Source organism: Lycorma delicatula, chromosome 12 (genome assembly GCF_047948215.1).
Source record: "Lycorma delicatula isolate Av1 chromosome 12, ASM4794821v1, whole genome shotgun sequence".
NCBI lineage: Eukaryota > Metazoa > Arthropoda > Insecta > Hemiptera > Fulgoridae > Lycorma > Lycorma delicatula.
The window spans coordinates 1,304,451-1,331,291 of NC_134466.1; the positions used below are offsets into that span (position 1 = coordinate 1,304,451).

At 32.6% G+C, this 26,841-nt stretch overlaps 2 protein-coding genes across 2 annotated transcripts in view; one reads left to right on the forward strand and one right to left on the reverse strand.

Annotated features, from left to right (window-relative positions):
• Nucleotides 1–16,015, reverse strand: part of Mcm7 (minichromosome maintenance 7) — a 44,037-nt gene extending 28,022 nt beyond the window's left edge. The window contains exons 1-4 of the mRNA XM_075380166.1: nt 15,806–16,015; nt 15,034–15,278; nt 9,760–9,890; nt 3,241–3,421 (exon numbers count right to left, since the gene is read on the reverse strand). Of these exons, the coding sequence (XP_075236281.1) occupies nt 3,241–3,421; nt 9,760–9,890; nt 15,034–15,278; nt 15,806–15,857 (609 nt within the window). The 5' untranslated portion in view covers nt 15,858–16,015. The remainder of the gene's footprint in view (nt 1–3,240; nt 3,422–9,759; nt 9,891–15,033; nt 15,279–15,805) is intronic.
• Nucleotides 16,016–16,335: 320 nt separating this feature from the next.
• Nucleotides 16,336–23,795, forward strand: LOC142332898 (mitochondrial import inner membrane translocase subunit TIM14). The gene is made up of 4 exons (XM_075379590.1): nt 16,336–16,495; nt 17,221–17,355; nt 20,812–20,922; nt 23,521–23,795. Exons 1-4 carry the CDS (start codon nt 16,493–16,495, stop codon nt 23,626–23,628), a joined length of 357 nt encoding a protein of 118 aa, XP_075235705.1. The 5' UTR covers nt 16,336–16,492; the 3' UTR covers nt 23,629–23,795.
• Nucleotides 23,796–26,841: the final 3,046 nt, after the last annotated feature.

Here is a 26,841-nt window from a genome sequence, read left to right on the forward strand (position 1 = left end):
CATTTAAAAAAATGTTTTTAAAAATTACTTTTTTAAAAACAATCAACATATTAATTGCTTTTTTATTTAAACAAACAAAGACTATATTATAAATATTTTAATATTGTCCCTTAAAAGTAATAGTGTGGAAATCTTGAAAGAAAATTATTTATTTTCCTTCTAACTTATCATCATCATCATTGTAATTACATGAATATTTCGTCAAAAAGTTTTAAAAATGGACTAAAAACTTTTAACTCAGTTTAGTCAGAATCATGAGTCGATCAGTTTATCATCAATCTATTTAACATCATGGAACAGTTTGTCTGTACAACCCAAAACATTTTTCATATTTTTAAGTTTCCTCACCGCATCATGTTTTAACCGTTTAAGTCATTTAGAATAATGAAACAAGTGAATATATCCTTAAAGTTACTGACAAACAAACTAAAAGAATCTTAATTCATTAAATATCTTTTGGATTTTCAATGTAATTTTTGGAAAATTAAAAAAAAGAAAATTAAATTAGTTATTTATTTACAAAATAATGCTATAAAATTTTGTTTATCTTTATATTACCATACTAACCAGTATAAGTTATAAAATGTTTTATCTAGTAAAAGTAGAATATTCCTTTATAGGTCAGTCAAATATAAACTGGACTTTTGTCTTTGCTGCTCTTGAATAAACATGAGTAGGTTGGCGCAGAGGAATATTGATGGTGAAGATGCGTGAAGAGGATGGATATTTTAGCTGCCTCAGTATTCTTATATCTCTGGTAAATAGTCTAATGTAATTCCCTAGTCAATTGCGCAATATAATTATCTTGAAGTTTCTCACAAATAAGGTCATTAATCCCTCTGAAAATTTGACTAGACTGCGCAAGCAGTTTGGTTATATGCTGTTGTCGCATATTTCAGTCTACGATTTGAGTCACAATATGCGTTCAAGGATATGTGTTACAATGACAGCATTAGATCGATCTGTGACCTCTTTGAAGACGCAACAATCAGCAACTAAAAGTCGATGAAATTGCTTTGAAAGTGAGTGTTGGTCCTGAAAGTGACATTTCATTATCACAAAGCATCCTGGATTCCACAGTCTATTCACAGTGAGTTCCAAAACTTTTGATCCAAAATCCGAGACAGGCCTGACAGGAAACTTGCCAAAAGTTCCTGAATCGATTTGACAAAAGGAAAAAATTTTTTTCATTGAATAGTCATAAGTGATGAGATAAAGTAACATAAATACACTCTGGAGTCAAAATCAATGAGTATGGAGCGGTGAAAATTATAGTACCTTGCCCTATAAAACTAAAATGAATGTCGGCTGGAAAGGTCCGAGCAATTGTTTTTTTTGGGACTAGAAAGGCGTATTGCTTGTCGATTTTCAACATGAATATTGCACTAATAATGCTATGAACTACTGCCAGCTCTTGTGCAAAGTGAAAGCTGCTTACAGGAATAAAAGGCGCTATCAGCCAATCATTCTCCTTCATGACAATATAAGGCATCAAACAGCTGTTTGCAGTCAGGATAAATTGGATGAAATTTACTGAGAAACCTTAGAACAGTCCTGATAAAGTCCATATTTACCACCATGTGATTTGGGAGCACATCAATTCCAGAGCGACAATGAAATAGAGAAGTTCATGCGCAAGTGGTTCATGACATCATATCTTCAAACATTTTACAAAAAAGTGACCCACATGCTTCCCATATATTTGGAAAAATATGAACTTTCAAGGGAGACTGTTTAGAAAAGAACTAAATATGTTTTCTCTTTTTGTTATTCACATAAAATATATTCAGAACATAATGCTTTATGTTGAACATTTAAAAAAAAAAAAAATAATCAATATATTAACTGCTGACCTAATAATAGAAGAGGTACAGTAATTTCAATTTTTATATATTTTCATTAACACAATCAAACCTATCTTGTCTGATACTTAATATGAACAAGTTTTATACTGTCACCAAATAACTTTGATAGCCTGTTGTAATTTATAACCTTGTGATAGCCCTGAAAAGGGCCATTTTTGGCGTTAGCTCTGAGAAGAGCTGTTGGGTCCGAAAGCTGGTCTCCGGCGAAGTTGACTTAGCTGTAGCCGGGAAGTTGTGGCTCATCCATTGAAATCAGACCATGCTTCCCCTCAGCAGCAGTTGGGTCCCCGCGACAGCATGGCAGTGGTGGCCCCCAAAGCCCTGCAGTGTCGGGTCGGCATCGGTTGTCTTTCACTGGTGCAGCCAAGGGGGTTCTTCCCAAGTGATCCCATGCTGCTGTTGAGTCTGCCAGCCAGGGCGATTGAAGCCGGGTGAGCTGAAGTAAGAAGGTAGCATCTGCCAGTAGGTCCCACGTTGAGGTGGCCAGGGAACTTCTTCTGCCTTCTTCCATCTTCTTCTTCTTGGTCTTCTCCAGGTGGTGGTGGACATTCTCGTGCACGCTCTTTTATTGAGCCTAAGAATGGTGGGGCCACAGTGCCGCTATGGTGGGGATCTGTATGGTGAGCTATGTAGCAGGAGTAATGCTTGTGCAAGTGCATATGTATACTGTACTCCTGCTGACATCAAGCTGTACCCTTGCCCTTGCTGTCTGCCGATATTATATGGTAGCAATACATGTAAAGAATGCATTCATACAGGTGAGGGTGGCTCGGCTTAAAATTGACTGTATGGTAACATATTAATGGTTTTTATTGAATAATATTCTATTGTAGAATAAAAGTTAACTATTTAAAAAAAAGATTTATTTAACATCAAATATATTGCTTAAGTCAATCAGCTCAAATAATTTGGGCTCAATAATTAGGAAAAGAAAGAATACTGTGCATTACTGCAGTCAGTGCTCAGGTAAACCTTTACTGTTTAGAACTATATTTTCAAAAGAAAAATTTACAATTACTTTCAATGCTACAAAAAAAATTTCTTTACGTTATAAGCTTTAAAATTATTTTCAATAAATACACAATTTTTACTTAATGTAGCCAATTTTTTCTGATATATTTAAGGGATAAAACAACATTATACAATACCAGTAATTAACTAACTCTAACTAAAATCGTTACAAAAATCCCAAGAATTTACTCAGAACCTTTTAAATGTGTTCCAACAGCAATCAATACTTTTTTAGGCTTATTTATTAAAGACAAAAAATAAAAACAGTCATCGGGGTAAATTCACAATTTGTGGCTTAGATGAGATTAATAAAAAAAATCAAAAACCTCTATAAATACGTACGATATTAGATAATATTACTGACCGGTTGATAGGTCTCAGCGCCACAATGGTCACAAGTATATGTAGCAACAACCATCATCGGTTTTACCTCAGTACTTCGTATAACAACACCACGCACAGTAACAAGTTTACCAATATATTGAGATTTAACTTCCCTTATCGGTATAACTTTAGCTGTTGAAGAAGGACTGAAGTACACTTCACTAAAATAAAATAAAAAATAGATAATTTAAACCCTCACCAAATTCCAAATAAACAAGCATTATTAGGTTGACTCAGGACCAGATTTTTAGATACAAAATTTTGAAAAATTACAATTTTTCTTTTTAAATAAAAACAAACTAAAATACCACTAATAAAGGAAGAAAATTCAATTTTCTTTTGTTGAACATTATGTACCGTTTATTCAAAACTGATTTAGTTTTTAACTAGATGAGCTTTCCTCCCGTTTAAAAATAAAATTGTACTTTAACATATTTTTTCATGCATTCTAAACGCAAAGAAAATGTAAATAACATAATACATGTAGGTCTAGGTAAAAAATAGAATAAATTCCAAAGTTTTTCTATAAAATACAAAACACAAGTCATACTCATCATTATACAAAAAATCATACTAAAAAATGATAATTAATAATAATAATAATAATAAAAAAGGTTATATTATACCTTCACTCATATTTAATTATGATAACCATGCTAGTTTTAGGTAAATTATCTCAAAGCACACTACTTCTAGCATATCAAAACACATTTATCATATTATCACTTAATATTAGTCTATACAGAGAAGATTGAACAAAGATAACAGTACAAAATGATTTCAATTTGGAGAGAGAAAAAGATTATTTAGTTTGATTACTAATATTGAAAAATCCTCATTCCAGGAATACGGCAAATTAACCATTTTATAACAATATAGCCATAAATGATACTCCTCCATTTAAATTTTAAATTGAGTTGACCTGTTTAAGGTAATCGGACCTTCTACCTGTAATAATGTTTGAAAATAATTTATGCGTGCTACATCACTGTTCATTTTTTATTAAGCCCTGAAATAATTTAAGTTCATCTGTATAACAAATATGTATAAGACAACGAAAGATCACAGAAAGAAATAAAAGTAAAAGTAAGTAACGGTTAGAAAGAAGGAACAGAGTAATAACAATTTTCAATCAAAACATTACACAATATATAAATATAAAAAACAGAGATGAGAAAAAAGAAGAGTTTTCCTTTTTGCGATTAATACCAATACTTTAACAGAGTGATTTTTTAGTCCTGTTACCCAACTATTAATGTCTGGTAATTTTTTTCTAAGAAAGGGAAATTTTGTTTTGTGACATGAAGTTGGTAGCGCTACTCAACCGGTATAGATACGGCAGTGTGAGTTGATTCTCCTTGAGCTGTGTAAACTTTTGTGCCGTTTCCGGTCGTGTTACGAACAGAATGTATTTTACCATAGCACAATGAGTTTTCATTTTTGAACATTATTTTGCTACGAAATTGTATGCGAGTGTAAAAGAATCATTTCAAATTAAATTTTTCGGCATTTCTCCGCCAGAAAAAATGTCAATTTCTAGGCTAGCAAACCAATTTCGAGAGACAGGTAGTGTTTGCAACAGAAAACGTAGCGGTCGACCGACTCGCTTGACAGATGACGTTTTAGAGAATGTGAAAACAAGATCGCTTGATTCTCCACGGAAAAGTTTACAAAAACTTCCCACGCAAGTCGGTTTGTCATATTCGAGTGTTCAGAAAGCTGCTAAAAAATTGAAATCGTATCCTTATCGAGTACGATTAGTCCAAGAGCTTCAGCCTCCAGATTTAAACAAGCGATTGCAATATTGCCGTCGGTTTAGGTCTCTCATAAACGATAACGGAATCAAATTTTTAAACACAGTGTTCTTTAGTGATGAAGCTCTGATCCATCTCTACGGTTATGTGAACAGTCAAAACTGTCGAATTTGGGCGGTTGAAAATCCTAACGCTTTACAAGACAAATCTTTCTTCACGCTATTGATGAACTTAAGTCAATATTACAGACTTAATCGCGAATATTTCCAACACAACTCTTAAAAAGGTTTCTGCTATGCTTAAAAGAGTCTGTGCATGTATAACCGCAAGGGGTGGGCATTTTGCGCATATTCTTTAACAATTATGTAAGTAATAGCTTTTTATTAAATCTCTTTTGTAAGTAACAAATACATCTTTTTATTCCACCTAAATTTCCCCTCTCTTAAATTACATTTAAAACTGGGTAACAGGACTAAAAAATCACTCTGTATAACAATTCTGGGAAATTTTTTTGAAATATTAATGAATCTATGTTTTTTTCCAAGAGTTATACATTGAATTCAATGATATAATTTGAATTTATGAAGAAAAAACACACTATAATAATTTTACATGTAGTTATTAATTATCTTTGATAAGAAAAATATTTGTTTGCACATTAATTGTGGATAATATGGTACTGTAAGGATCTTTTGATTAGGTATAACTGTAGCAAGTTTTTATTACAGTAATAATAAAATGACACTTATGTTTAGTGAAACAAACACTGCAAAATATTGGGCCAAGAAAAAATGTCTGACAAGAAAACAGTTGACATTAGGTGTAAAACATGCTAATTACTGCTGTTCCAGGCATATTACTTTAGAATTATAATAAAATAAACGTATAAAAAGAAATATACATCACATTTACTTTTCAATCAAATGATTCTGTATAATGGAACACAAATGAAAAAGATAAAAATAAAAACCGCATTGCACACATTTAACAAATAACTAAAGAAATACAAATGAATGTGTTAATATATGTTCAATTATTGATTAATTAAAGAAATTTACAAACAAAAACATTAACTGAAATAAATTTCTTATGTTTTTGCCACATTAGACTGTACTAAAAGAAAAAATTAAAACGATATGCTGAAACTGTGTTCATCTTTTTTTTTATTCCGTAACGGGTCACGAATAAAATTAATTGATTCAATATATTATTCGATTAAAAAATTGTTATAATCTCCATTAACATAACCTTTTCAATATTTTCATCATGTTGTGAAAGGTTGGGTATAAAATTGAAAAACATTATTGTGCCTTCAAAACGCTTACATCAATGTTAACAAATTTGTTTGCTATTTGTTGTAAGTTAGGCTAACAATTAAATATACTACATTCAGAAATATTAATGTTATTTATTATGTTTACTTAAAAAATATAATGCCTTTATAATATAATCTTTAATGTAAACATTTCAGTGAAAAATATTTTGTTACACATATTAGTACCAATAATGGAATATAACATCAATTGTGATATGAGTACAATGGATGAAGTACAACATATTATCCTCTATCTGTTACATAATATAAATGACATGAACCTATAAATGTTTCACCTATAAATCCTAGGAAAAACACCAGTGATGGAATGAAAATTGCGATAAAGCCGTAACAGATAGGCATAATGCTTGGTTGAAATTTCAAAGCAATAAATCTGAAGAATCTTATTGTAATCTTTAAACGAAAAATCACATACAAAATTATTCGTAATGTAGAGAGAAAATCAAAATAATTTAATTAATCAAATTGAACAGGACTTTAATAAAAATAATTCTAAAAGTTACTATAAACTGTTTTATAATCGGTTACAAAAATACGAAGCTCCAACATTAATGCTAAAGGATAAATCTGGTAAAATTGCACATAATAATAAAGAAAACGCGGAAATCCGTGCAGAAGCATTTAACAAGCTTTTGAACTGCAAAGAACCGAAAGATTTACTAGAAATAAGTGTTAATACAGAAATTAAAACGCCAGAATCAAACATAAAACCGCCGACTTATAAAGAAGTAGAAAATGCACTTAAAGAACTTAAAAATAATAAAGCAAACAGTTGCAGAAATTTGGAAATATGCAGGAGAATCAGTTCAGAAATCTTTGCATAATTCTCTGGTTAAAATTTGGGAATCCGAAAAACTTCCAGAACATTGGACGACAGCTATTATACATCCTTTACACAAAAAAGGCGACAAGACAAATCCGGACAATTATCGTGGAATTTCGTTATCGGATTGTATGTAAAAATTTTATCTAAAATTATTTACAATAGAATTAAGGACCGACTAGAAAGCGAGCTAGCCGATTACCAAGGTGGTTTTCGGCCTGGGCGCAGTTGTCCAGATCAAATTATTACTTTAAATTGCTTATAAATATTTATAATAGAAAGAAAAAACAGATGATTATTTCTTTTATTGATTTCAAAAAAGCGTACGATTGCATACATAGGCCTTCGATGTTGAAAATTCTGACAAATCTCGGATCGGATCCTAAATTGGTAAATATGATCGGTTTAACATTGATAAATACAAAATCTTAAGTGAAGTTTCGTAGCGAATTTTCTGAACCTTTTTACATAAAATCCCGACTGAGACAAGGCGACGGACTTTCGCCTTTATTATTTAATCGTGCACTAGAATTTCTGATGCGCGAACGGTTTAAAATTAAGCCAAAAAATATTCACATAGGATACAAAAGAGATAACTTAAATTTAAATCGCCTAGGATTTGCAGACAACTTAGCTTTATCAGCTAATAGTATCGCGGAAGCCAGAATACAAATAACAAGTATGGAAGAACTTGCAAATAAAATCGGACTTAAAATTTCTTACGAAAAGACTAAAATGACGGCTATAGATCCTTTAGTTATTAACTCTGTGAATATTAATGAAAACAAAGTAGAACTTGTAGAAAAATTTAAATATCTTGGAGAGATCATTACTTGTAATAACGAAAAGTAAAATCGGACCGAAAAACTTAATAAATTATTTAAATTGCTACAAGTAACCAAAAATACTTACAACTAAAAATCGCTCTCGATTAACACTAAAATTAGACGTTACAAAACTGTGGTTACACCAGTAATCAGTAACGCGAGCGAGACTTTATTTAGATTAAATCAGAAAAATAGGACTGAACCTTTGCTTAAAGTAAAACACAGGATTCTTAGAACCTGCATAAATGAAAAATATAAACATGAAAATCGATACAGATTATCGCCTGATAAATTTCTGTACGAAAACTTGGAATCCTTAATCGATACTACGAAAAAGAAGCGAATTTCTTTCTGCGCACACTCGTTAAGATTACCACAGGATAGGATTACTAAGAGAATTATCGATCGATTTTGGTCTTTAAAAAATCTGCCATTATGGATCAAAGAAATTAAAGAAGACGTCCAAAAATTAAATTTGACTAACGTAGATTTACTTAATAAATCCGAAAAATTAAAATTTGTTATTAAAGATCCGAATACCGACTTTAAAGTAATAACTTTTAATTATAAAAAAAGGGTTTATTCAGAAGAGGATCATAAAGCAAGATCGTTAAGAATGACTAAATATTGGGAGAAAGTAAAAGCTAAGAACTTAAAGGTCAAAAGATCGGCAAAAAAAACTTGAATTATTTTGAATAAAGTGGTCCTTTGCAGCCTTAAAAGTAAAAAAAATCACATGAACCAGAAACACAAACAATTTGATTACAGAACATTACATCATATGTAAAAAAACATTCACTAATTACTTTTACAAAAATGTTTTCCCTTCTATTGTTCAGAATGACCATTGTTTGAGATATTTTATTTAAAAAAAATAAAAAACCTCTTACACAGTTCTGCACAAGAAGAAAGAAAGACTTTTAGTTATTTTATTTTGTTTCCTTTTGAAAAAATTTCAACTTATTATAATCTAAAATTTCATACAAATTAAGAAATAAGAAACAGAAATAAAAAAAAACCAATCAAGAAGCACACTAAAATAAAATTACACACAAATATGAGTAATAAGAAAAAATTGTTTTGTCTGCACACAGTATTTCGCAGTCAGAAACACCGAGTACAACACACTACGTACATTCAATTAACCGGCAGACCCTACGCACAAGCATCAAGTTTCAACTTCTTCACCACAATGACTCACTGCATAAGCACATATGAAAGATACACTACCGCATAGTCAAAATAATCCTTAGATAAAAAACATACCCGGTCATCGTGACCCTCTATGTAGGTAATGATACCTGAATGCCCTGATCAATATTGCTAATAGATACCAAAGATAAAGAAACTTCAGTGTTCCAAATTGCAGCAACATAATGAACTGCATTTCTAACTTGTCCTGTTCAAATATTTTTGGTCTTAAATTGAGCATAACCCAAGAACGACTATACCAATCTTCATTAAATTTTCACGTTCACAACTTTAGTTATACTACTACAGCAAACATAAATTTCAATGAAATTGATCTAGCGGTTTTGGAGCTTTTCGAGCCACAAACTTTTATACACAGGCCTATATATATATATATACATATATAAGAGAACCCCAATTTTACTGAATGATATTTTCAAGCTCCTCATATCTCAAAATGTAAATAAGGTTCATTTTAATCTCATTCCCGCCACGTGACCAAAAGTAATAAACGTACTTTTCTTCAAAAAGTTGATAAAAAGGGCACTTAACAACTTATTTCACTTACAATCGACACATAAGTTCTCTTGGATAATTGTTTTCTCTAATTCTTGGTTCAGTGCCAGCTGGCTGTCTAATTCTTTGCTCCATAAGTAATCTATGTTCTATATAAATATCAAGTGAATCCTTTGCAACAACCTAAAATCACAGAAAAAAATTATTATTAACAGAGATTTAATCAAATTTCATAATTTTTGTAGTGCAGTAATGGAAGAAGACGATTCATTCTTATTGTTCCAGTAGGCAACAACAAGCCAGTAAATGTTTTAAGTTCAACTACGGTCAAATCTTTAAACTGTGTTTTACTTCATTTTGGGCCTTTGAAGACAATTTGTAAAACATATCCATTAATTTCATTACAAATGTTTTCAAGAAATATATTTCATAAAATGTTAAAAATAGTCGATTGGTTGTGTGTCTGCAGAAAATGGTAGAGGATTTTTATTTTCTTCAATAAATGGGATATTTTAAGGCACTAGTCACAAATGCACCACACTGAGCTTAGTTCTATAACCGATTTCCTGTCTTCACTTGATCTAAGTTACAGTCACTACCACAGTCTGTACTGACTAGTCAAAAAAATAATTTTCGGAAAATTGATAGAAACTTTCATGGGCAAGTTTCATTTAAACCAGCCATTTTAAATAAATATACACTAGAGAATAAACAAATATTTTATATACATATAAAAATCTGCAAATAATTTGTTATAACATATTTGGTTTTTTCTTTTGTTATAGTGGATTTTCCATCAAGTAATTGCTTCATCTTTTGATTACACTGATCAACATGATTTTTGTCTCATGAGTACCAATTGGTGTACTTAATGCATTTTTTTATTCTGTTTTCAAATAGGTATTAGGAATTTCTCCATCAGCCACAGTTGTTTGTTATTTTAATTATTTTAAAACGTTTTTTCGTCCATTTGTCCATTGTCAAGTAAAAGCTCCTACAACATTGTAAATAAGATGGAACCAAATGAGCTAGCCGACTCAAAGGGTAGTGTTGCCTACTGTTGTGCAGTTTCAGACATATATAAACCGTGATCTAGTGTAGTACACATTCATCAGAATGCTGCCGGTAGGGAGATAGTAGTGAACCAGTAAACACGTCATTGTGAGTGCTTTGTGTCTCTGAATTACTGTGTATAACATATTTACAACTTTATTTCTTTTAATTAGTCGTTAGTTAGAAAATGCCTAGAGTTGTTTAAATCTAAAATCTAAACCTAACAATTTTTGTTATGAATGCTATAAAGTGACGCTCAGTCACTTTAGTTCCAAACACAAAACCTTATTCCATTAATAAAAGGGTGTTATGAATTTTATTTTGGGTGTAAAGTCAGGGACCAAACAAGGGCCTGAGCCCCACATATCTGAGGTTTATCGTGTTCTAGGCTTCTCACTGCATGGAAAAATGGTACAACACCACATGCCATTTGCTATCCCTATGATTTGGAGGGAACCCAAAGATTACTATTCTGACTGTTATTTCTGCTTAAACATTAAAGGATTACGTTAAAATCAAAACATACCGTGGTGTACCCTAACTTGCAATTTGCAATGAGACCAGTTGCACACTGCGAAGAATTGCCCGTACCAAAGCCTCCAGTACATGTGACATTAGATGAAAAGAGCTCAGAGTCTGATAAAAGTAAGGAAGCAACTTAGATGAACTACATGATGAAGCTCAGATGAACTACTTTTGAACAAAGTAGTTCATCTGAGCCTCAATTACTGACCCAAGAAAATCTTAACGATCTCATACAAGATTTAAAGTTATCCAAAAAACAGTCTGAAATGCTTCCTTCCCGGTTAAAAGGATGGAATCTTCTTCAAAAGAATACAAAGAAATGTACTTATCGTAATCGTCATTCTGAATTTAAAAACTATTTTTCTTAAGAAAATGGCTTAGTGTTTTGTAATGACATTTCTTCTCTTATGGAGATACTTGGTAATGAACATAGGCCAACAGAATGACGCTTGTTCATTGATTCCTCTAAAGTTAGTTTAAAAATTGTGCTTCTGCATAATGGCAATAAATTCTCATCAATATCTGTGGCTCACTCTGTTGGTATTAAAGAAACATATAAAAACTTTAAATTTATGTTGGAAAAGCTTCAATATGCAGTGTATGAATGGAATATTTATGGTGAATTCAAGGTAATTGTACTTATTCTTGGTCTGCAGCATGGTTACACAAAGTACTGTTGTTTTTGTGTGAATAGGATAGTAGGGACAGAAAAAACATTTCATTAGAAAACAATGGCCTAAATGCGAATCACTCATTCCTGAACAGAAAAATGTAAAACATGACCCACTGTGTAATCCTAAAAATGTGAATCTACCTCCATTATGTATCAAACTAAGATTAATAAATAATTTCATCAAGGCCCTGGACAATACCCCTGGTTTCATGTACTTAAAACAGTTCTAAAATTAATGATGCAAAAATTAAAGAAGGAATATTTGTGGGTCCACAAATACCATCACTAATGCAAGATGAAAACTTTGAAGAACTACTGCAATCCACTGGAGAAAGCAGTTTGGCAAGCATTTAAAAATGTTACTCAAGAGTTTTTTGGGAAACCGAAAAACGGAAAATTATCATGATATTATAAACAATCTTATAAAAATTTAGCTTGTAATATGTCCTTAAAAGTATCCTTAAAAGTAAACTTCCAGCACTCACACCCAGATTTCTTCCCAGAAAATCTGGGTGCAGTGAGTGATGAGCACAAACAGTTTTATGAGAAGATTTCAGCTATGGAAAAGAGGTATGATGGCAAATGGAATACTAATATGCTGGCCAATTATTGTTGGACGATCATGAGGGCTCCACAGGTGAAATATAGCAGAAAATCATCATTTCTTACTTTTTAGGCAAGTCAGAAGATGTTTGAATATTGTGTAGTTAGGAATGCAGAAAGTACTAAAACGTTAGAAATTATAAATGCCTGTCTCTCAGAAACCTTGCATATTTGCAAGGAGGGAAAAACCAATATATTTGATTCAGAAGAAAAAATACTATCAGAATCACATATTTTTCTTCCAGAGACAAAAGAAATTCTTCTTTGTTTCCCAGTGTTATTCAAATAGTAAAAATAAAACCTTATAAATAAACACTAAATTAAAAATATAAACAAAAAAACAGGATATAATGAATACGCCCACTGTGTTAGTCTACTGGTCATCGCAAATCAGTTGTTTTAACAGCTAATTCTTAAAGTTGAAAGTTCTGGGGTTCAAATCTTAATAAAAAATTAGTTGCTTTATACAGATCTCAATACTACACAGTGGATACCAGTGTACTTTGGTGTTTGAGGTTCAATTAACCACACGACTCATGAATTATAGCTTAAGTCTGTACAAGACTACACCTCATTTATGTCATACATATCATCCTTATCTCAATGATCCATGGGGTGGGGGTTTTGCTTATTGTTCACTATTTTAATGAACTGCAATGTACTTATTAGGAAAATAAATAAACAATATAATGAGTAAAAAACTTCACTGAAGGTCACAGCTACTAGCAAGATTATTTTTTATAATATCTGTGCTACAAAACAGCTTATGTAACTAAACTAATATCCAACATGAGAAACATCTCACAAACCAAAGCTGAGGTTACAGTGATGGAATTAAACTATGCAATAAGCAATGAGCTGAATCTCGGTCATATACATGACAAGATTCACTCGCCACATTATTCGCTTGTATGGTAGGGTAGTGTTCTTCAAGACCCAGCTGGATCTACCTGAAAAAACCTGAAGCACCTGAATGTGTTACACAACGGATCTTTTTATTTTCAAAATTATCAGCTGTTGACTGATTTGAAACTATTCCACATTTATTTCTGTTCTAAGCTAATTCTCTTTTAACACCTCCACAATCACTAAATCTCATTTATTCTCACTAATTTTCAGTTATTTGTTTTAGGTTTACCAATCTTTGTCTTCTTTTACAGAATAAAAAAGATTGTATGGTTTCTTGTGTTTCCACTTCAATCTCAAATTATTTAAAATTTTTACTGCCTGTTTAATAGGTTTTGTATAGTAGGCATTAAATTCTTAATCATAAAAAAAATATAATTTTTTTTCTAATTAAAAACACTGATTTATTACTTCCTTGGATGACGTAAAGAAAGTATTGTGATAGTGAAAAACGTTGGTTTTCAGATTTCAATGGAAATATCCATTTTTACTAGTTTTGGTGTGACGTCTGTATGCATGTATCTCTTATAACTCAAAAACGATTAGCCGTAGGATGTTGAAATTTTGGATTAAAAAAAAGCTCAAAATCTAAAAAATCTGTATTTTGGACTTTTTCTTAACTACAGTAATAAGCTTTCATTGAGAGCTTTTCAACAACATATCATGTGGTACTTACTTTCATTGGTTACAGAGTTTTAGCCAAATAAAATTATAATTAATTAAATATTTGGATATTACAAGGGGAAGGCACATCGGTTTGAATCTGACTTCTCTCTCTTCTTTTAATTTGAATATACTGATTCATTAATAATTATTAAACTCAGATTGTAAAAAAACTTTACAATAAATAATAATTCAATAATAACAATGAAAAAAATAAGTTATTAGTGAAATAAAATTTTATGTACTTTTAAAAATGTTATATGTAATTTAATAGGCTTACAAGTCAGTCATGTGGTATCCACATCTGATTTTTTTTTTTACTTTAACAACAGTTTATGACTGAAATGTAAATTTAAATGAATCCTGAGTTTGTAACCTTGTTTTTTAAATCTTCCATTTATGTTTAGACTACACTAATTTCAACAAATTAACACATCTAAGTTTTTAGTTCTAAGATACAAGATAATTGGCAAAAATTAAAAATACACCATATGGTAGTAATTTTCTAACTATGTATGGAGATTCTCAGATAGAAATTAATTAGATAAAAACTACACGATTTACCTCACTTTACATTAAACAGTATAAAATTTCATATAAGAAAAAAATTATCTTAATCTTCTGTAATAAATTAAACTTTTTAATTAAAATAAACTTTAAAATGAAATTTGTAATATATTGTAGAAATGTATAATTAATTTCTTGGATTATAAATCAGTAATAAAGAAACTTTTTAAGTTATTAATCTTATCTCACTACTAAATTAGAATATATAATATTTAACAACTCAAAGTTTAGAATGTAGATTACAACTAAATTAACTTTTGTGTAATATTTAATCACAACTACATCATCAAGAAACTAATATGCTTAAAAAAACAAAAGAATGATTAATATACTTGCCTCTTTTTCCTTATACTGTGGCAGTAGTTCAAAAATCACTTCAGAAAACAGCAATGTGTAACGTTTAGTATTATTAGCAATGGACTCGGCTAAACGTGAATTATAAGACTCAACATCATCAATTTCAATATATATAGCAACCTGTTCTCGATGAGCAAGATTAGTGAGCTGATTTGAATATTTAAATACTTTCATGTGATCATCATCTTCCGTACAAAATTCCATAAGAAAATTCTTTACATTTTCTAAAAGGAAAAACAAAAAAGGAGTGAAATATTAATTCATTACAAATTGTAATGAATAAATGCTAACATTTTTTACACATAAATTATATCAACATATAGTATAATAAAGTTGTCCTTTTGCGGTTTGGCCTGATGGTTAAAGTTTTCTGTAACTAGCAATTTAGTTTTTCAACTACACATTAACTATTTTACTCTCAAATGCGATGACATTCTGCTTTCCTAGATGTAAAAATATTAAGCTTTGCTAATACGACTTCGACAAAATATAATTTACACTGCAACGGCGAGTAACTGGGTATTGATATAAATGACCAAATACAGCTCTATAAAAATATATTGTATAATTTCGGATAAAGATAATATTACGGTACGAGAAAAATATAACAGTATTTGTAACTAACCTATTAAAATAGATAACAGTTAGAGAAAGAATATTATACAGAATGGGAAAATCAGTTAAAATATTAATTTCATCGATTACTGAGTTAAGTTTATATACCAATTAAAAATAAAAAATGATTATTTACCCTTTTCTAAGACGTAGTCTGTAACCTTATAATCCTTCTTGTACAAAGTCATTCTGAGATAAAAATTATGATACAGCAACGATTAAAAACAAAGCTTACAGTTATAAAGATTACTTTAATGTAATTTATCGTACAAATTGCAAATTAAAATCCCTCAAACTAAATTAATTGCATTGAACCCTAACCACATACTACATCTACTGCGGGTAAGCAAACTGGCGGCAATTTCCACCAGGACATCCAACATAATCATAGTTTAAGTAAAAAATTGTGTGAAATCTAAAATTCAAGAAAATCCTCGTAAAAAAAAGAAGAAAAATTAGTTTCTTAATAAAAATTATGATGTTAGCGCTTTTTAAAAATATTTTTTAAAACATGAAAAACGTTATTTCCCTATATAAATTTTTCAATATGGCAATCAGTTAATTTGACGAGCAGAAAAACCTTCAGAGTAATATTTTAACTTGCAGATTATCCAAAGAGTTAATTTTACCAGAAAAATCAAAATGATTAAATTTTATTTGCAAGGACATTGTCCGTCGGGTCATCATAATTAAAAAATTGAGGTTATGTTTTGTATTAGTGTTGCGTTTAACAAGTACGAAATGAACGAGTATTCAAATAATTGATCTGGAAATTAAGTTATGAACAGCTTTTAGACCAAAATTTTGTAATACTAATAAAATAATGGTTTGTATATTTTTGTTTCGGATATTAGTGATATATTTATTAAGCTATCATGGTGTTGTTAATTTTAAAAATAGTGAATTATGTCACAGTAAATGTATATTAATATTTTTATTTTTTTTAGCTATTTACAAATATCTTATTTTTATTTTATGGTTATTTAATCAAGGTGTTTAATTACCGTGTAAATTGCTGCATTAGCCAATTGTGAAACTTCGAAATTCTCATTGTATTATTAAAAGTCAATGATGAAGGCAGCTGATATTTTTTTTCTGTTGATGAACTGTAAATATTTTCACATTCTATGGTTGTGATGCCATTTTGGTTGAAAAACATTATGTTTTATGTTTTTCAATTGATTATTATACACTGTTGACTTAGTTCTGAGTGATTTCTGTCTGGCAAAAAGCTATTAGAAATATTTTTAGAGGCAACTGATGATGATTCGAAAGTTGTAAAGTAGGTACTGTGCTGATGATATTTAACAGCTTTTGGATCAATATAGCAAATGTTTCAATATTGATGCAGTTATGTAGAGTAATTGGCTGAGTTTCAGTAAAAAGAGAATATTTAATTGCATTTTCTTAATACTTATTTCTGCAATCATCCTTTTCTTTCAAGACTGCCTTAGTAAGTAATATCCTCTTTATAAACAAGTTGAGAATTTAATAAAAAAATATGTTTCCCTTCTAGTTGGTAATAACCGTTATTATCTGTATATTTTATAGGCAAGTAGTGTTATATTAGCTGGTCTTGGAGTAGCAGCTGTAGGATTTGCAGGAAGATATATACTAAGAGTTGCTCCTGCAGTATCTGAAAGGATGGCTGAAACTTTAAAAAGTTTACCTAAAGTTGACTCAAATGTAAGTTTAATGTTATTTTATCTTTATATAAAATATCTTTGATATCTACAAGAATAGTAAAACAGTTACCAGTTGTTTCTTGGTAATACATAATATTTTGTAATGTAATTACAAACGTTTGGGCCAGGAGGGAATTTTTTAAAATTGTACAAAGAGCACTTGGAAAGTTTTTTAATACATTTCTGTTTTTTATAATTTTTCAAAATAATTTCCACCACAAATTATACACTTCTCCATCCTCTGAAAGCGGTCTTCAGAAAACCTTGCCATTGGGGATCTAACCCACTCATCTTCCCAAGTCTTTAGGAGGTCATCATCAGTAGTAAAATGCCTTCCCTTCAGTCTGTCCTTCACTGCAATGTAAGGGAACAGTATGAAGTGACACGGATAGAGATCACAAATATTCAGAGCAGACTTTGGAGTGTTGTGTATGTGTCCATCATTGAGTTAGGGTGCGGCTTCTTGATAGCTTTGAAAACTTTAGGCTAGCATTCCTTGGCATACCACTTTTCTGAAACTTTCTTAAGAGTTTTCAACCACAACTAGCTCTAAAACTGCTTTCATACTAAAAACTACAGCACCATTCTCTTCTTCAGTGATCTGGAACAGCCACGTGGGATCTCCTCATTGAACACTCTGACTTTCTTCTGAGCCTTAGTAAAGATTTCATAATAGTACAGCCAAGTTACTTCATCTGTCATGATACTGTTCACATTGGTTTGGTAGATTTCCCATTTTCAAACTATTTTAGCATTTCATAGCACCATGAAACACAATACGTCATCTGATCAGTCAAGTTATGCGGTACCCAAAGGGTACAAAGCTTTCTAACTTGAAGATGACCTAGCAGAATAGCACAAATTGCTGGTGCATTGTGATGCGAGGGTCACAAGCTTGAAGAATATACTAAAATGTCTGATGCTCCTACTTGTGTAAATTGCAGAAGGTTGCACAAGGATTGCAAGCAGTCGGTCGAGAGTAAGGACTGTGGTTATTATTTTAGAGGTGTTTAGATGTATTTTAATTCATTGTATAGTTAAGTTGGACAGAAAAATTGTTTCTTATGAAGCTGAAATTCTAAATATTCTATTGGATAATTTATTGCTGGATGATGTTGTGACTAATTAAACCTCGTATTATCTGCAAGTCTGAATGGAAGTTGCTGCTTTTCGGTCTGATGTTTTATCTGTGGAAATTACAGAGGCAGAGTTACGTCAGGTAGTTTACAGTTCTAGTAAGAATAAAGCTCCGGGTTTTGATGGATTCATGGTGGAGCTCCTTTTCTGTTCTGATGGGATTTTTGTTTGTACTTTGACTAGAATTTTTAATAGGATACTCTTTGCTGGTTATTTCCCTGATTGCTGGAAAAAAGTTGTTCTGAAATTATTGTTTAAAGGTGGTGACGAGGACCTCACTGTGAACTCCTCTTATAGGCATTTAACACTCCTGCCAGTTATTGTAAAGATTTTTGAGAAGGTGTTGAATCTTTTTGTTATTGATAGATTGAATACTAGAAATTTGTTGATAGATGATCAGTATGGTTTCGCTCAAGCAGGGGCACATATGATGCTATTATTAAGGTTATGAACATTGTTTCTGCTAGTGAGTTCTGAGTATGTCCTAGGTAACTTTTTGAACATATCAGGGATTTTTAATAATTTGTGCTCCCCTTTGCCCTGTTTCAGCTGCAGAAGCATGATTATGGAGTTTGCAATAAGATTTGTTAGCCCAGAGAAAACAACGGTTGCTCAAGGGCAGACTAGCTGTTACACAATGACCTCGTTTATCAATGGCAGGCTATTGAATTAGGTATGTCCTGCTGCTGAAATATCTAGATATTATCCTTGATGAGAATCTTTGATTCAAGGAGCATTTTCATTATGTTGCCAAAAAGACTTGTTTTGTTTTCTTCGGTGTTGAGAAGGCAGTTCATCCCTAATTAATTTTAGAGCCATGTGTATTCTAAAATCAGAACCGTCTGTGTATAAGGGTATATGTGAAGCTGTAATACTGAATGCTGCACTTGCCTGGGCTCATCAAATGAGGCGCAAATGTTATAGGAATATTTTGTTAAGAGCTCAACAAAAAATGTGAATTTTCCCCAATTCACACAGTTTCTTTCTGGAGTTTGTGCTTTTTCAAATAAGTTGGCCGGATTTGGTTTCATTAATTAAGGCTTGTGTCTGGAGTGTAGAGCCATTGATGATGTACGCTATTATCATATGTCTGCCCTAGGTATGAGGCTGAACATACCAAAGCAGCTAGAGAGCTTGCAAGGATCAATTCTGGTTTTCATCTGCAAGTTAATTGGAAAACCAAAGGGGAACGGGACATAGTTGATGGCTTCCTAAGATTTTTAGCCCTGTAGAGGATGGCTGAGAGTGTCTGATACTGTAGATAGAATAGAAACCAGAGTGGCTAGGGGCCCGCCTGGGTACTTACTTGGACCAAGGTAGGCGTTCTACCATCAACCTCAGTTAGCTCAGATATTTGCTGTTAGGATGACAATGGATGTGTGGAGAACTCTGTGATGGAGCTGTGGTGTGGGAGGGTGTAGGCATTGGCCTTGCTTCCAAAAGTGGACAAGCGCAGAGAGAGATAGGGTATGTTTTCATTACAGGCTTATTAAATGTGTGAATCTGTTTCTTGATTTAAATCAAGAGAACTTTTGAGTAAATTGATTTGTAGGGCAAAATTTTCATTGCAATCGACACTTGTTTTATTGGTATGAGGATAGTATTTTTGGTGTTTAAAGACTTAAGTAATGATCTGAGTGCATAGTCTAATTGAAGTTAGATGTAAAAAGAGTTTTTGCGTGAAACCTTTTGGTGTTAGAGAAAGGCACGGGGATTGCGCTTCCACAAATTGGTTAATTTGATAGTTGAGGGTTGTAAGTTATGGTAGTAGGTGGTTGTGGTTGGAAGAAGCCATATGAAGGCAGTAGTAGGTTAAGTGTAATCCTAAATTGTGTTATATCTCTTTTGGTTTATATCTATGATTCCAAACAAACACAAAAAGATGACCTCATTAATGATTTAATACTTGGTTCTGAACACATCAGTATTCAGTTCAATTCTGTCCACATTTTCTAATTAATATACAAATTATTTATTACTTTTTAAACTTGCCTATGTTATTATTATTATTATTAATTTTTTTTCATTACTAAAGAAATTCACAATTATTTAACTGTTAAGACATACTATACTGTAATTACCAATTTACGTATGTGTATATATATATATATATATATTTATTTATTTTTATATTTATTTTGTCTGTGAATAAGGGACTCTGTCAAAAGAAATCACTTTTGTCCAGCAAAGGAAAAAAATTGGCACAAATTCATGTAAATGAAAAACAGAATTACTGCTTCTCATTAAGACTTTTTTCATAATTTTTTCGTTGTAATGTTTGCATAATTTGTTTACATATTTGTTTAATTTTATTTTTTAGTCGTTTACAAATAGTAGATATTATAAAGGTGGATTTGAACCAAAAATGACAAGGAGAGAAGCTAGTCTTATACTTGGTGTTTCACCTACTGCTAATAAAGCAAAGATAAAGGTATGAGTGTTTATTTATTAAATTTGCTTATTCCATTTATTTCTTATTGGTACTATTAATGTATTTCTTTTTTTTTAATTTGCTTATTTGTAATGACATAAACAAAAAAATTACTGGGTTTAGGAAGTAACCAAAGGTGTGTGGAGCATTATATACAGTAATATTGATTAAATTGAAGTAGACAGTCACCATTTAAACATTTGAATTATTAAATTGTTTAGATTAGGCAAATTGTAACTTACAGAGTTAAATTGTATTAAAATAAAAGTTATATTATTGATGCAAATGATATTGTCAAAATCTCCAAATATGTAATAATATACAAGAGTTTATCTCTAAAGTAAAGACTGTTTCATTGTAAAAAAGTTTATTCTAAAAACGTTATAAATATTTTTTACTTCTCTTAACTACACACTTTATACTACTTCTCTGTATAATTGTCACATGAATTAAGACAATTCATAACTATACACCAGCTTCAATATATCTTCATTGTACTCTTCTGCTGCCAGTCCATTTAGCCACTGATTAACAGCATTCTTACCGCTCAAAAATTCTTTCAATTTCCCAAACAAATGGTAATCAGAAGGAGCTAAGTCCAGATTATATGGTGGGTGATCATAAATTTCCCATCCAAATCATGTGTTGGACCTGAAAATGTGGACATGCGTTATTGAACAGTAAGACGATTCTGTCAGTCAGCCACCTACATCACCAATTTTGAATGGCACACCGTAACTTACATAGAGTTTCGCAGTAGGCTTACTGCATTTATAGTTGTTCCACGTGGCAGGAAATCAATTAGCAGTATGCCAAACTGATCCCAAAAGACTATGGTCAGAAGTTTGCATCCAAATGGCTGTGGCTTGACCTTTATTGGTCTGGTTGATGATTGAGGATGATGCCATTCACTTGACTGCCATTTTCTCTCTGGCATGTAAATACAAAATCCTTGTTTCATCGCCAGCAACAATGGGATTACGGAACTCATGACTTTTTTCTGTATAGCGCATCAAAAATTCCAAAGCAGATCCCATTCAAATATATGACATTCTGTTAAGACGTGCGGCACCCAGCGTGCAAAAACTTTTCTGAAGCCTAAATGGTCATGAACAATGCGACTAATAACAGCTCTTGAAACAACAGGAAAAAGAAGAGCCAGGTTGGAAATTGTTAAGCGACGATCTTTTCTGATTTCAAAAAGTTCTCGGTGATTATCGAGAGTCTCCCCGACCGTTCTTCATCATGCACATTAATTCTGTTATTTTTAAACCTTTCACACCATTTTCAGACATTTCTTTCATTCATTACATTATTACCGTACACAGCAACCAACTGGTTATGAATTTCAGCTGGCTTAGCATTTCGATGGTTTAAAAGACGTACGACTCCATGTATTTCACAGTCGGCGACAACATAGATTTTCCTATTCATTTTATAACATAATTACTCGCACGTGATCAAAGATACTACAATACAACTTACAGACAACAATGCATAAACAATAACGTGGCCATGAACAACACAGTTTCACCAACCTTAAGGAAAACAATTTCCCAGCGGCTTTTACGAGATACTACTCATGAATTACAAATAGATTAGGAATACTAAGTAGAGGATGTAAATAATCGATAAAAGTTTAATATGAGACTGTTTAAAAAATTAATACAATATTGCATACATATTAAAGTTCCAAACTTGCGTTACGATATTAAGGTATACTCAAGTAAAAGATATAGGGAATACTGCAGGTGAAGACTAGTCTAATTTTCAGAAACGGATTACAACATGAGAAGTAATTTTGGTCTTCAGATTAATTTTAAAAAACAGGTGCATACATTTAAACCATATCTACACTTTCCTATATGGTTATAAGAAAAATAGCCTGAAACGTAGAGCAATAATGTTCCGAGGAAAAATTCAGTTTGATATTTAACAAGAGTAAAATGTAGGATGAAGAAACATGTCAGAAAGGAGGAAAATCAGGAATTATATTTTAGAACACAGCTGCTAAGTGACAACAAAGGTTGCAAAACTAAGGTTTATTAATACAGTTGTAAAACTTCTTATTCCTTTCAACATACTCTATCTATTATTATATACAAATTTTCCATTGTTCGAGTAGTGTTGCAAGTCAGGTGTTGTGTTTCAATAGCTCTGCAATTTTTCTTTACTTCATTCACTGCCTGAAAATGGATTCCCTTCAGTACAGATTTAAACTTTAGAAAAAAGTAAAAGGCTAAGTCTGGTAAGTAATGGTCCAACACTGGGATCTTCTTATCAGCCAGATACAGTTCTGAGAATAACTAAACCACTTGTAAATATTGTTCTAATCCGTGGAATTGACTCACCACAATCCATGCAGTATTGCCTTTCAAAAAGTAATGTTTGATCATCACACAAAATTCTCTTAGATTCAAACTGCATTCAAAATTATGAATGCAGCTAACTGAAACTTGGTGTATGCTCCTAGTAGAGATGCTGTAAACTATAAATGACCCAAACAATGTGGTATTTCTGTTACTGTTATTCTATTTTTTTTTTTTTTTTTTTTTACATTAATTTATTTAGAAAATTTTTTTTGCTTTGTGTTTGTAGGAGGCTCATCGTAGAGTGATGCTACTTAACCATCCAGATAGAGGTGGGTCACCTTATTTAGCAGCAAAAATAAATGAAGCAAAAGATTTTTTAGAAGGAAATAAGTAATTTATAATTAGTTAAGCATTGTATTTAGTGTTTACATTAATTAATAGATAACTTAAAAAATTATAAATTTTATTTATTGTAAAAATAAATCTATTAATTTTTTTGTAAAGATTATGTAAATGTATTAATTAATGTTGTAAAAATTATGTATCTATAATAAATATATTTTAATAAGAAAAGAAGAACGATTTAATAATTTTCAATAAAATAACCGTTTTTATATATTCCAGATTTAGATTTACTGAAAATTAACATCAGAACAAAGCTTTTCTTCTTTTTTTTTTGTTGTTTGTGGGAGAAAAACACCTGGGCGTTTATCATCGCCCGGTATGTATTATTAAAAGGGTAAAATAACAAACCATACAAGGTGTAAACATAATATTAATCATATAATAAATATTTACTAAGACAAGCCAAGAAGGCAAAATAAAACCCAAAACTAATACCACAGACAAAGTTGATAAAACATAAAAGTTAAAATAATAGAATAAAAAGTATAAAAACTTACCTAACTTCGATGGGTTGTGCAAAAATCCCCTCCCCGGATAGTAAAAATTAAACACATAGAACCAAAAAATTAAATCGAAAATAAAGGTTAAAATTATTAAAAAACTCTCCTTACAGAAAAACATATATGAGTATATTAAATCCTTTGCAGTAACCCAGTACTATGCAAAAAGAGAAACATCCGTTCCAAAATCCCGCCATCATTGCACAAGATATCACGAATGCTGCTGGGTATATCAAACTGATGACGCAATGCCGCATAATATATGCAGTCCACGAGAATGTGGTGTACAGTCATGCGGCAGTTGCATCGTGTGCACAGGGGTGGGTCTTCTCCTGACATTAGATATTCGTGTGTGATCCTCGTATGCCCCAACTGTAACCGGCAGAGGACTACTTCCTCACGATGAGAGTTCCTGCAAAAGGACCCCCACGGCAACATTGAATCTTTAATCCGTCGAAGTTTATTATCGACGGCAGCCACTTTGCCACCTTGCTCGCAGTGATTGTTTTATATGATTGATAAAATCAAAGGTAGTAACTCGGGTGGTGAAAGGAGGCTGAATACACGCTTCTTTAGCAGCAGAATCTGCCCTCTCATTACCTGGGGATCCAGCAAAAACCTACCCCCCTGTTTCGTTTATCTAACTCAGCGATTTTATCATAAATGCCAGCGACGACAGGATGTCCGGAATAAAGGCTTTCCAATGCCTGGAGAGCACTGTATGAGTCACTGCAAATAAGAATGCTCCTATATTTAGGGCCAACAATACTTAAGAGCCCTATCGACAGCGAGTAGTTCCGCGGTGAACACACTCGTAACACCGGGTAGGCCAAACTTATAAGTCTGTTCATCGAAAACAAAAGCACAACCAATGTTACCGTCATGTTTCGACCCATCAGTGTATACCACCATGTCTGGGTTCGACTTGGTGAGGAGAAACTTAAACATCTGCTGGAAAACAATAGGTGTAAGATCAAATGTAAAATTTACATGGTTTATTCTCCACGGAGGATTCGAGCACGGACATGATGGAAGGAACGAGGGAGTGCCAACATTCATACGCTGCAGCAGACGTCGTGTACGGACACCCACAGGCGCAGTACAACGTGGACGGTCCTCATACTTCCTCAAATTAGGATTCTTAAGAATTGGGTCAAAAGCTGGGTGATTCAGCTGTCCGCTGAGACGGGATAACAAAAGCTGGTCTCGTCTATCCCAAAGTGATGGGTCGCCACTGTCTACAAGCAAGCTTGCGATAGGGCTCGATCTAAACGCACCTGTGGCAAGCCGAAGAAAAGAATGATGCACACCGTCCAGCATCTTAAGTACGGTTTGACAAGCTGAAGAATAGGCGACACAACCATAATCCAAACGGGAACGAACAAGGGAGTAGTAAAAACGTAACATACATGACCGATCGGCCCCCCAGTTGGTGTTACTAAGGACCCGCATCATAAAAGTTTGGAACACTTTGTCCTCAATTCCCTTATATGTGTGATCCAGGTAAGATGGCTATCAAAAAGCAAACCCAGAAACCTGACGTAAGTAGAGACACCAATAAGCTCTCTGCTCAGAAAAACCCGCGGATTAGAAGGGTTCCGTAGCCGAGAAAAGACTACACATTTCGTCTTGTCGGGTGAAAATGTGAAACCAGTAGTCCCTGACCAAGCCTCAAGGCGAAATATAGTGTTCTGTGGGTGTAGAGCGGCTCGCAACGTAAATAACAAAATCATCAACGAAAAGACAACAAGAGACAGGAGCCTGTACACAATCGGTAATACTGTTTATGGCCACAGAAAACAAGGTGGCACTTTAACTACCTTGAGGTACCCCATTTTCCGAGACGACACTGTCTGAAAGTGAATCGTCTACACGAACACGAAACGTCCGGTAATTCAAGAATCCCCAGATAAAAGCATGCATATTGCCAGTGATCCCCCACCTCCTAAGGGTGTTAAGAATGCCGTGTCGTACGCCTTTTTTATATCGAAGAAGATAGCAACGAGATGTTGGCGGTTCAGGAAGGCGTTTTGTATGGCTGTCTCCATCGACACCAAATGGTCAACGGAAGATCTCCCATGTCGGAAACCACACTGTTCCGAAGAAAGAAAGCCATGTTTCTCAAAGTACCATGCAAGCCTGCGGTTCACCATCCTCTCCATTACTTTACACAATACGCTTGTTAAAGAAATAGGGCGGTTTTCTCTTTGCCAGGCTTTAGTACTGGTATAATAAATGCTTCTGGCCAGTCGGGCGGAAAGACTTGTCCGGAGAATAAACCATTGTAAATACTCAAAAGATGTTGTAGTGCTGAGTAAGGAAGGTGCGAAAGCATACAAAGGCGAACGTTGTCTGGTCCAGGGGAAGTGTCACGTGAGTTCCTAAGTACGTGCAACAATTCTTTAAGTAAGAATGGAGTGTTCAATTCACCAACCGAAACACCAATACTTCCATCCGTGCTTTGTACCTGTGAAAGTCGTTACTATATGACGAGGTGAGCGACACCGAACGGAAAGATTTCGCTGAAGCATTTGCTACAGCCGAAGATAATGTAAGGAGTTATCCCTCATCGACGAAACCGAGAATAGATTGCCGTGGCGACCCGAAAATTGCATGGATTTTTCTCCACACAGTAGACGTGGGAGTAGTACGTGAGATGGAGTTCACATACTTCGTCCATGAATTCCTCTTAGCGGTCAAGA